Consider the following 13,276-nt stretch of genomic DNA (forward strand, 5'->3'; position numbering starts at 1 on the left):
TATATATATATATATATATATATGTATTAAAAAAGAAAAACTTGAGGTTTTGCTACAGGTCTGCCAGAGAACACGTGGGGACTCCCCCCTGTGCCCTCCTGGCTTGGCAACTGGTACCTCCTGGATATAGGGGGACACCTGGCATCCCACCATAGCCAATTGCTGAGCCGAGGAGGTGTGGAGGGCCCCTCAAAGCACTTCTGGGTTTGCCACTGAGCACATGGGCTCCCCACCCCCGCACTCCTGTGGGACACTCCATTCGCCCCAGCGTTGCAGTGTTCATGAGTCATGCCTGGTACACCTTGAGTTATTTAGGAAAAACTTTTAAAGCTGTGTCTATGGCCAAATTGCTGATTCTCCAAATGAGCATCGAATCTTCAGATTCAGATTTGGCTGAATCGAATCAGGGACAGTGATCTGAATCAATAAATTGAATCACTGTCCCCAGTTCAGGCCAAATCTGAATCGAATAGGGCCCATTTCACACACCCTACTATTGTCATAATTTATACGTAAAGCAGGCAATGGTAATGATGGTTAGATTTTGCATAAGGTTGTATTGTCATTGACCAACATGCTCCAAAAATACTTGCAAACAACAAAATGTTATTTTTCCTTTGCTTTCCTATTAACTTTATGACAAGAACACATTGCAGTCAATGCAGGTTATGATGCATGAGTACATTTTAAAATGGCAATAGCACAGAGAATATTTGGTATTAACTAGTATAAAGGATCCAGTTCCTTTCGTCTTATCCTTACCAGGCAAAAAGATGAGAGAATTTGGCTCAAGATGAATACAAACAATGCTAAGCAGCCATTGCTTTATTGTTCAGTTTGGAGGTATCTTGTGTTCATGCTTGCACATTTCTAACCTAATCTAGAAATGTTAGACAAACAGGAAGGAGGCAAAATAGAATATTACCCTATGCATTCAAACCAAGATTAGGTTTGATTTTAATAATCTTTTGTCTGTTATGATGAGACAGTGTTTGCTCCTTCTAGCTGCACCAAATCTTCTCAGTGAAACTTGAAGCTACACAAAATACACTAGACTGCAGGCTTAACATGTTTCCAGTACTGTACAGGTTTGTTGAAATATTCATTAAGGTCCTGAACTTTTTAAGCAATTCTGGACACAGGTTAGAACAAACTTCACTCAATTAGTGATGGCTTTACAGATTTATACATTTCAGTACCTGACCAACTTAGCATGAAGATATCAAGTTTAAATATAAAACTCAGAACATAAGGATGCAGGTCATCACAGAAAAGATAGGCCCTTCCATGAATTCCTGTGCAATCACAGTGCTAACCCTAAGGCACATTTAGACATCAACTTGTGGAACGTAGTCCTCGCTTGAAAATAAAGTGAAGCTGGAGTGACTCATGCAGGGCACAAAAGCCTGGGCACTGTATACAGAGACACTGAGCTTCCCACATACAGTGTCCCCCTCTCGGCCTTGCTGGTTTAATCCAAAGGAAAGGCAGGTGCCAGTACGTTTAGAACCAGCTTGACTTCAGGACCTGCAGGAGCAAAGATCTTCCATTTGCCCATCTATCAGGGTTTCACTCCTAGACTGGCTGCCAACCAGAGTTAAAGAGCCCGGTCTATCCCATCATGGAGCAGATTTCAGTTCCATAACTTTTTGGCAGGATTTCCTTCACCGGGGTAAAACTAGTAGCACCTCGAAGGCGCTAATGGACAAGCAGTTTGGTATCTTCATGACAAGGCTGCCACAAGGATGATGCTAGTAGAGGTCACATATCAGGTTCCAAGATCTTAGATTAGCATATGGTAGGAATATCTCAGAGGCAGTATCCTCTGCTGCTGGATGGAGAGAAAATTGCATCACACACTAGAAAATCCTTGAGCCCACTGAAGTAGTGCTACTAATAAGGTCCAAAGAATGACACACCTCATGTGCCCCCCTCTATCACTCCTTCGTGGATGGAGATTTATAACAATATAAGAAAAAGGGTAGTGACAGGGAAAATATTGAATCCTTGGAGTTAAAAGGATGGCCCCCTCCCTACATACTACTAGTGGAAAAATAGTTTTTTAGCATTGCCATAGTGAATTAGCATCTCGTCTAAATATTCAGAAAAGATTCTGTCACAGACCTAAACTTGACTGAAGTTTGTGGCTGTTCTAACTCAGGATTTTGATTCCTGGCTATCTCCAGTTAAAAGCATAGGTTATACTCCAAGAGGACCATTCATCCTCTTCCTACACTGATTTTAAAAAGGTCTCAAAATGGAGTCTGATGGTATAAAATGGTCTAAGGCAAGTTAAGGATAAAGTGGCCACTTTAAGCATCATTTGTGCTGATATTGTGTGTTAGTCAGAACTTGTAGGTTACCTTAACATATTTATAGTACTATTAATTTGAGGCACTACCACTATAGAAATTATATATTAATAATTAAAACTACCGTCTATACAGCATCTTGAGATTACTTTCAAATAATAGGTTCTATAATGTAAAATCAAACAGTTATCACAGTAAACTGTATATCCTAGTACAGGAAACTGCAATTCATTCCTATCTTAATGTACTACTGATCTTTAAACATAAGTTAGACAAAGTAAATACTGTACTTTGAAGTGTTATCAGTTTTACTATTTGCATAGTATAGCTAATTAGGAAACAATAACATCATCCTAGGGGAAAGGCACACTGGCAACTTAATTCATTATCTTTTATTATTGTGTATCATGTTAAAATGACAGACATCTTATACTGTTTAAGTCATCACAATTTTAATTAATATAACTAAAACAGACTTAACTATACCTGCTCTCTCTGCCCATGCTGAGCCCATCTCAATTTAGAAACAACAAAAGTAGCTTTTAAAGTGCTTTTCTATATTTCCTTAGCAATGTAATAGAAACTTCAATACAAGTTATATATGGGAAGACTGAAATGAGTTAGAAATAGTACAAAAAAGTTCAACGTCCATAAAAGTTCAACAGAACGTAGAAAGTCTCATACTTGAGCAAACAATACTTGTGAAAGAAGAAATTATTATTCTTTCTGCTTACCACATGGTATTGCTTGCTTCAGAGGAAGGAATTTCTTGCCCATTTCACCCAAAATACAAATAGGAGTCTAATTTACCACTTGAGCTATGAATTAAATGTCAGTAACTTGAAACAGAATTGCTTCAGCCAATCAGTGTGCTCATTCACTGCATGCTTATTGACAGAACTGGAGCTTTATTTCTCAGTTATGCAGTTCCTGGGACTGAAGAGAACATAATTCAATGGTACAGTCAGTACTTGATAAATGAGAGCCTTGGTCATTGTTAAAGGACAGAAAATGATTACGCAAATCAATGAACTATGATTGGTTCCTCCAACACAACCATTCATCCTTAGCAAACATGACCATTTCTCAACTTAAACTTCCCCCACCTTTCTATGTACACCTTCCCCACTGCACCTTTTGTGTCCTCCCACATGTTAAATACAATTTAAGCTTAAAAATGAATTATGTTTGGGGTCAAGAAATGATGGACTTTACACTGTAGGTTTTGTAACTGTGTATATAGAAAGAGCTACACTGCAGTGGCATCCTTTGGGTTGACTCACCCAGTTAACTCAGTAGTACTCATCTCCTGCCTTAAAAGGCAGGAGAGTGCCTCAGAGTTCAAATAGTTCAGGATAGAGTTCTGAGTTTTAAACAAGGTTTGCCCTTAGTTCTTCCAAACTTTCCTTGATGTCAATGAAAACTTAATGTGAGCAAGGACTTCAGGATTTGGCTGCATCTTTCTTGATTGCCAGCAATTACTTGATATCTGACTTTTTATATGTGTTTTTGCTACTTGTCAGATACTAGCCAAGTATTCACAGTTTTCATAAGCAATCAACACACTCTTTAGTCAGGGTACTTGAAAATGCCACCCATAACTATCTACATATGGATTTAGGAGCTTAACTTTAAGAACCTAGTTTTGAAAAGTTTGATCATCAAGCCATCTTTTACTATACTAAAATCTATTGTACAATATAAAGTCATCAGTCTTGAGGCAAAAATCCTCACTTGGTTTCGTCAGGGTTTGGGCTTAATTAACCAAAATTAATAGTACAGTAATTAATTAATGGCCTATTAAGTTGTGCTCTTCAGTATGAATTTACAGCTTATCTACATTTCTGGTTACATATTATTTATCCTTTTAATCCCGTGTTATGACATGGAAGGTAAAGGCGCTATTACAGCTTTGGTATTAAATTGGGGGCTGGGGTGGCACGGGCACTGAAGCACACAGTTAACAACTCAGAAGTCACAAGTTTGTGGACATAGCAGAAGCACTCAAGGCATGGCCCTGTCAGATTCCAATGAATCTGTGAATTTTACTAAATACCTTGTCACAAGGACATGAAAAGGGAAGGTATTCAGTTCTGTGAGCTAGTATCAGCACATGGACAAAGCAGGCAGAACAACATCACACTGCTTAAAGCAAACACTTTCTCAGAATAGACATTAACTGAGGCTTTTTCATGCACAGTTGACTTTATATAAACTGATTGACACCTTTGGGGGTCGTCTTTCCACCGACTCATAATTTTGCTCACTCTTGAAAAAGGCTTCTGTACACCCAGTATTCTCTAGTTAAAGCTGAAAATTCAACTCATCATATTTACACAATAAAAAAAATCCATTCTGCCTTGTTTTTAATTGCAAATACTACTCAAGGGACCAATTCTCCTGCTTAGGAGGCAGCCCTGTGCCTTCTACTAGAGAACCAACTGCAGTCAATTATGGTAATGAAATGTCAATAAATATAAAAATTTAATACAGTCTGTTCTTGGTGAGTGGCAGATGAGGACTTGCCTCCCAGACAAATTTGCTGTTGCTGCAAATATTAAATGCACCTGAAAGAGTAGCGGGTTGCCTGAGAGCTCTCCAGTAGAGGGATGGTGGGAGATACAGACACCTATTGGGTTTTCCCATTATGGCATAATCGCTGCAGCAAGGCCAGTGATGTTCTTGACATCCATCCAAACATCTTAACTTATTATTATGAGGTGAAGATCAGATTTTCCTCACAAAGCATTTAAAATTGGTACCTCATTGAGGGACATATTTCCCTAACAAAGCAGTTCAATTATAAAAGAGGAATTAAGTTACAAATGCAATGATTTTGCTGTGAACTGTTTCACAGAAGAAAGTAGCTGATATGTCATTATTTCTAAATGATTCTTCTGATGGATGTCATTTGACCAGGTTATCATCACAATGCCTTACAATTTATATTAATGGCTAAAGAAAAAGTAGTTTATGAGGGAAAGCTTAACTTGGAGGCTGAGATCCTGGGACTCCTGAGATCTAAATCCTATTTCTGTCACTGTCTCATTTTATGGCATCGAACAAGACATTTAAATTCAGTGCCTCAGTTTCTCTAGGTGTAAAAAACAAAACAGTAATACATCTCAGAAGACATACATATTCCATAGAGTGCAATGGCGTTAAGCATGAAGTGAAGAGCTTCGCTGAATCACAACAGTAGTATTCTTGACATTCATCCAAACATCTTAATTTTTCATGCACAGTTGACTTCATTTAATCAATGTAATGCATATTCAAAGTTTTGGTTATGGTAAATAACATATAAACACAAAGCATTATAAAGGAGAAAGATAGATAACCATGTGTGTAATAAAGGTTCCTTTTAACCCTTTTTAACTCTTTTATGTCTCCATATGAAATCAGGCAGGTTCTCAGTCTTGTAATTATTCTTTTTAAATTTTGAGCCAAACAACAGTTTTTAAGAAAGTTGTATCATTCACTTCTGTGTGCTCTGAATAAGACTGGCCTCATTCCTGCTTTATTCCTACAAGAGGAATCAAGCCGACTGGAATTCACCAAAGTCAATAGGACTCCAATGGATTTTGTGTAGGGATAGAGAAAGAACCACCTCACTGCTAGAGACTTCTCTGGAACTACAGGTGTGCCTTCAGGTCATGGACCATTTGTAGAAATTCCAGTATATTGGACTACTACCCTTGAATATGACTGCTTCTTTCTGAGAAAATAAACTTAGACCAGGCCTCTTGCAATCTACCAAAATCCTCCAAACAAGACTACCAAGGTGGCATATCTATACCTCATGTGGCAGCATCTTTGACATGCTTAAGACCAGTCACTGCAGATGACTTCAAAACAGCCTCCTCAGCACATTTGCCAGTTTGGAGTGCATCAATGGGAGAGGGTATGCAGGACCTGCTTGCAGCCCCTCACCCATAGTTAAAGCCATGGTGTAGATATGCCCAAGGTTTCCACAGGAAAAAAGGTCTTACACATGACTTCTGGGGGAATTTCACTCCAACTTGAGTACATGGAAACACCTCCTAAAATGAGTGTGCAGTTTCATCCTATACTACTACTCATGCATAGTTTCAAAAGCTAGTTACAGAAATTACATGCATTGGAAATTGGTTCAAATCTGTAACACAACAGAAGTTCAGTTCATATAAACTGCTTTCAAAATGGCCAAAACTGGTTTATGATAAACCTGGATGGATGTAGTATCAAACTTAACTAATTTAGGTTAAATTGGTTTATTGAACTTCTGTCCCATATCTCCTCCAGATTCAAGTTCACTCATGGTCCCCCAGCATTCCAGGATGCTTTGCAACTCCCCCGCAACCACACCACCCCCCCACAGGATGGGTGGGCTAGCCTTGGCCCAAGCTGTCTGCTACAGCCAAGCAGGGAAACATGCACTACTGTCCCCTACTCCTGGCTTGAGCCATTGCAGGCATGTGGCATGTACTTAGCCACAGTGTTTGCTACTGGAAAACAGTAAAGAACAAGAATCCATATTACTACAGCACCAAGAAGTCCCTTTCAGGAATCGAGCACTGTATATACACATAGGGAAAATGGAGTCTTCACCCCTAAACAATTTTGCAATTGAAATGAGAGGGAGAAACAAAAGACAGATACAGCAAACAGATGGGTGAGATTAGCTCAGTAAGAAGGAGCTGACTAAAGTATTTTGTCCGATAATTTTAATTTAAAGAACACAATATTCAAAGATGATGTTACATGCCATAAGTTACATGCTTTAGAACAAAAAAACTGTGAAGGTACAATGATGTGCTAAAATTTATGCTTCTAAATAAAATCTTCCTGATTTGGTTCCATAGTTACATTTGACAGGAAATGTTTTCTTCATGGGATCTCTCAGTTGCATAAGATGACTTGAAAATTTCTAAGTGGACCCAAATGTGAATATGATAAACAGATAGAAATGTGATACTCTTTTTACAGGTGGATTATTCTGTAATAGCATCTCAAGCAGGAGCCACCCTCAACAACCTTATAAGCCATGCACAGGAGCTAGTAGCAAAGCTTCGTTCCCTTCAGTTTGATCTACGAGAGTTTGTGTGTCTCAAGTTCTTGGTGCTCTTTAGTTTAGGTAGGTAAATCCCTTTATTTATGCATCATTTAATTTTGATATTTTAATTGTTTTTGCATATGTTGAAAATCTTAGGCTTTGTGATTTTTTCCACTAAAAAACAAAATAAGACTCTGAAATAGATGTATACGGCTGGCAGTTATCCAGGGATTATTATAGAATTATCACCTTTAGGAAATGCTATAGACTGTATGCAAGATGAAAAATAGGTTTCTATAAACATGACTCCTGAAACCCATAAAATCTAATAGAGCATTATGTTTTCTATATGTGCTTTTTTATTTCCTATAGAAATCTAGGGGCAAAGGTTTACTCCTCTACTAAATTTCAGGAAATGGTTACAAAAGAGAAGGATGGTGAAATAGGCATGTTTTAGATGAGTGTAGATAGCAAGTATAAACAGTCTTGTTAGCATATCCTGTCACTTTTGCAACATATAAATCAACAATGTAACTAATAGTTTTAAAAAGCACAGTGAAATGCACTATTACAGTACAAATGAATGACTGTAGTTTTATGAAAGATCTATCTAGGAAATGGCCTTTAAAAACTGTTTTGTACAAGTAGAAAGGACTTAGAATAGGAAAGATACCTATTCAAGACAAATTAGTTAAATCAGTGCTCTCAATGAATCAGTCAAGAAAAATTACCATTGCCAGGAATAAAAAAGGGATTAGGGAGATGGATTCTTATTGACTTCACTAGAACTATTTTTTCTGCCTGACTTCTATTTTAGGTTTGCATTTTGTTAACTTCATAATGCTGACTTAAATAAACTTTTACCTAGAAAATTTATTATTGGCAGAGAGCTGAAAGAGGAGACTTTAAAAATATAAATAAGGCCAAATCCAGCAATCCCTCCATAGTCAAAACTTCCATTTATTTCAAAGGGCATTTTCTCTGTGTAGCCAGTGCAGACCTGAGACAAATATAACAAAGGAACAAATACCAGCAATGATGAAATTTACTAACACACTTTTCTTTGATTTTCAGTTACAAAAGCTTATGTAAATAAAGAATATTCTACCAATATAAAATTCTACCAATGAATAATTATATTAAAATCATAAATCAATTTCAAGAATGAATGATTGGTCTTCAGCGCAGATAGTAGACTTTTATCCTTACCTTCACAATAACTTTTAACACTTCATATGCTTCTTGAAGTTAACACACAACACTTATTGAAAATCAAAGTGTTTTAAATATAAGCACCTTAACAAAGAGTATTTTCAGTGGTTTATGACCTGCAGAATGTGTAGATAAGTAAGATAACTATATTTTTTTTCTAAATACAAACAAGACAACAGCAGTAACTGTAGGAAAGGTGTGTACATTTTAAACTGCAAGAATGGATGATGTGCAATTGATTTGCTAACCACAACATATTATCATTCATATTTGGGAAATGGTTTCTTCCCACTAATCAAGTTCAGAGAAGGAAAAGAAGACCTTTCTTGGCAGAATTAACAATTATCTTATGAATTAGCTTGGCAGACATCAAGCAATCCATTTCTTTAACTCCAGTACAATATGTTTTGAAGTTATTACACAGAGTCAAAGATGTCTAAGATGACATTGCTTTTTGCTGGGACAATATTTAGAGAGATTCACCTCATTCAGTAGTATTCTAAATTAGTTGAATAACTGAATTATATTTGGCAAATGCTCATGCTTAAGAAGTCTTCTCATGTCATCACTTCAATCATCTCTTCAATTACATTTAGGAATTATTCTTTTTATATGCTTACTGTTGCCCTGATTATGCAAGGTCAAAGTTGTCCCTGTGGGGGGAGAATCAGAGCAACCACCCAGGGCCCTACACTTTGGGGGGCCCCACAGAGCTGGGCGAAGTGGACACAGCTGCTGCATTTGTCATTTGGCCCACCCACCCAGTAGGTTGGAGGGCTGTCTCCCTGTTCCAGCTGGAAGTTCTGGCCACCTCCGCTCCCACCGCATCCAGTGTGCCAGGGCTTTCAGTCCCTGGTGTAAGTGTGCCAGGGGATGGGGAGAGGGGCCCCCGCACAGGCTGCTTTGCCCCAGGCCCTGCACTCTACTCAGGTCATCTCTGTGCAAGGTACTGAGCCTGGCTTCAAAATGAGTTGAGGATTCACAGCACCATTGAGCAGCTTCTGACACCTTGAAGAATCCAGCTCCTCCTCTTGTTTACATTAGTGTAAACTAGGACCAATTCCACTGAAATTAAATAAGTTGTAAATCAGTGCACAAAAATGGTGTACCATAGACTGGTACAGTACTGCTGAAGCTGATTAACTCACAGGGCCAAATTCAACCCTAGCTTATAGTCATGTTTAAAAGTGCTATTACATATTGTATGATTTTAGGCTACATGTTAGCCTACAGAGACTAAAGTATAAAAATATTAATGATTTTCATAGAAAGTTACATTTCTACCTGTGCAACTAAGGTTGATATTCTAAAGGGAATTGGGAGACAGCTGAAGTTATAAGCATAGATGCCCTAAACGCTTAACTATAGGTTTAATTTCCAGCCTATGAATAGTCCTGCTGGCAGTAATGAGATTGGTGGCACACTTAAAGTTTGTGTTTAAGGGTCAGATTTCTGAAGGTATAGGAGTGCTTAAATTGCAGGTAGGTACCTAGTGGTATTGCTAAAATCACCCAAGTGCTGAATCCATAATTAAATCAATGGGAGTTAGGTGCCAGAGTGCTTATGATAATATCATCAAGTGGTTAAACTTCATCTCTAGGCATTTTAGTATCTTTAAAATAATCTGGTTTTCAGTGAGCATTTTTTTTTATCAGTGCCTTTATAAGTTTTGCAACTCATTCAGCATAGGCAGATACAACCAGGTCTTAAGGAAGGGGAAAAATAAAAAAGAGGATTGTAGTCTTTTGGTGGAGTGGGAAAACAATAGTAAAATAGAAATATTTATTTTGAGGAAAATTAATTCCATGTATGGCCTTCTCTGATGCAATAAGTGGTATCAGGTATGTATCATCACTTATGAAATGTTTAATCAGTCAGTGCTGCTTAAATTCTAATGACATTATGAGCCAAACCCTCGTCCTGCTGAAGTAAGTGGAAGAGTTGTCATTTATTTTAGCATGAGCAGACTGTTAGCCAGATCTTCAAAAGAAGTTTTTAAAAAAGGGTCAGTTATTTTGGTAACTAAATGACAGATGACCTCTTTTGAATGGCCTTACTATAATAAGCACATATGTGTTTTACTATAATAGAAAGGACTCCCAAAACACATTTTTCTTTCTCCAATTCTAAGCATGTGAATGGCGTTAATATTAATCAAACCAATTAGATCTTCATGCTCTCATTATATTCATTTAAATCCCCACTGAAAATAAATTCCTTTCAGAAAGCCTTTCAATGGTAGCTCATAGTTAATAATCCTCATAGTTAATTTTGTATTTTTTATAACTCCACAATTATGAGTATTTCTGTATCCTTAAGATATGTCATCCATTTCTAATGAATAGTGTCTTCTTTTCATAAGATTGCAACCCACTTCAGTACAAAGCCAAAGCTCATTTTTGTCAGTAAAACAGAATTCAGAACATAGGCACTCCATACATGATTAGCAAAGTAAATGAACAGAATTACATGATAAAATATATAATAAACATTACTAAAAATATCATAAGACCCTAGAGTATATGCAATACTATTTCAAATGAAAGTTAAATCAAATCTAGTGTGCAGTCTAGATTTAAATTCAAATAGTAAATTATTAGTTATCAGTTAGTAAAGCACACCAAAAAACTTGTAACAGCAAAATGCTTTGAACTAATTCTAAAGATAAATAAAAGTATGTAAAAGCTTAGGTTGGGGTGTTTTACACTGACCCTTAGGTCTGTTTCCCAAAACTGTCTACACAGATTCCACCATAGGTACATATGTACCCATATGTGCAAGTTCAGATGTTTTTGAATATCAATGTCTGTTGTGGCGACATTGTGCTAATATACACTTGTAGCCAGTGGGCATATAGACGCTTGATGTTTACTGCAGAGTTGCCTAATTAACTCCACAGTAAACATCTCAGCATCTATACGTGAGGCTCTATTAGGCCACAGAAAACTAATAAACACTGCATGCAGCAGGTTAGTACTGTAAATACAAGTACTATCCTGCTGCAGAATTTTTTCATGTGTAGCAACTCACATGTAGATACTAACCCAGCTGGCTGGGGCATGAGGGTGCTTCAGCGCAGGGGCTGCCTGCCAGCCAGCCCCTCTGCAGCACATTGAGCCAAGACAGAGCAGCCCCAGGCTGGCAGGCTCTCCCTCCCCCCCGCCTCCCCCTGGGACCCCCTGCCAGCCAGGGCTGCTCTGACACAGCTCAATGTTCTGCAGTCCCAGGTACACATGTAAATGCAGTACCCAGGAGTAATAAACTCTGTCACAGTATGTGCCAGAGTTCATTGCTGCACATTAATATGCACATGTAGATATGCCCAGTGTAGACAAAGCATAAGGAGTGGAGACAGTCTCATTTGCCACTCTGTTCCTTCTGACAGTCCACAGATATAAGACACACCACTGAAGTATATGCTACTCTTGCCTGATATAGATATAGTTTTTCCAGTGTTCAGTAGTAGGAATTAACTTTTTTTTTCTTGTGGCTATGAAAAAATGAATCCAGAAAGTGCCATATTTACAATTAGATAACTTATATTCCCCTCTATAAGGTGTAATCCATGATGTACAGTACATCATCATGACAACAAAATTAACACTGCTAGACTTCAAGAATGTCCTGCCATTTGACTCCATCATATACAAAGAAGACCTAAACAATACCTTCTTTTCCTGGGAGAGAGGCATGTAAGAAAGTTGCTGTTTAGGTTACTGTTTCTTTAAAAAGAATCTTAAGAACATGGAGGCAGAACCTAAGTTGTCCCTTTTGGAAATACTTATGTATCCTAGTCCTTTCACCTCTGCCTCAGAGAAGCCTGAAACAAGTCTGCTAGCTATGGCTAAACTTTCCACTCCTCTTCCTCCTCCCGGTACAGACCCCATTCCTCACCATCTACACATGCGCCAGTATTAGGGTGCAGTCAATTAATTAACTCCAACACAAAATAATATGTTGGGTACAGTTCTATCTTACAGGAGAATAATTTACTGTGCTGAAACATACATGTAGATGCTGACCATGGGCATAACTTGTGCTTGGTCAGCTCAGCCAGCGGTGGGCCTGCTCCACTTCAGCCCCAATTGCTGCTGTCCTGGGCGCATGTCTAGACCCTGCACCCAGGGCAGTTTCCCCTAGCTCAAAACAGCTCTGGAGTTTATTGTGGGGCATTAATTGCATGTGTAGATGCACCCAGTAAGTGATAAGGAGAAAAGATGTTGCTATAACAGAAGATCCAGAGACAGGTTGCCTTTACTGATCCCAAGTGAAACGCAACATTTCTCCTCAGGCCTCATCCACCAAGAATCACAGAAGTGTCCTATTACAGCAGTAGTGTAACTAAGGATAGGTGATGAGGCCATGAGCCCAGGGTGCTCTGTAAATGCCTTGACACCAAGGCAGATCACCAAATACCTTGGCACCAAAGGGCAGACCAGCACTGACAAGTTATTTCAACCCACAAGGACTACATAGCCTCCAGTTCCAAGCTGGCATTGTGCTTAGTTTATTTTTCAATAGTTAAACCTTTAGCATCCACCATCTTGCCACCAGAACTGGTCATAGCTTAACATTACTGATAGACATCGTGGTTTGTTACCTACCTTTAAGTCTTCTCTACTGGAGGGCCCCAAAGATATGATCTTTAACCTAACAGTATCTCTGCCTTCACCAGGTTGAGCACCGATTCCTTTGTGTTTATTTGTCATTTCAAATT

At 38.3% G+C, this 13,276-nt stretch overlaps 1 protein-coding gene across 1 annotated transcript in view; it reads left to right on the top strand.

Moving 5' to 3' along the window:
* Positions 1-13,276, top strand: part of NR5A2 (nuclear receptor subfamily 5 group A member 2) — a 119,219-nt gene that overhangs the window by 70,354 nt on the left and 35,589 nt on the right. The window contains exon 6 of the mRNA XM_019502053.1: positions 7,281-7,428. Coding sequence (XP_019357598.1) covers positions 7,281-7,428 — 148 coding nt within the window. The remainder of the gene's footprint in view (positions 1-7,280; positions 7,429-13,276) is intronic.

Source organism: Gavialis gangeticus, unplaced genomic scaffold, assembly GCF_001723915.1.
Source record: "Gavialis gangeticus isolate Ggan-Ray unplaced genomic scaffold, GavGan_comp1, whole genome shotgun sequence".
In the NCBI taxonomy this organism is placed as follows: domain Eukaryota; kingdom Metazoa; phylum Chordata; order Crocodylia; family Gavialidae; genus Gavialis; species Gavialis gangeticus.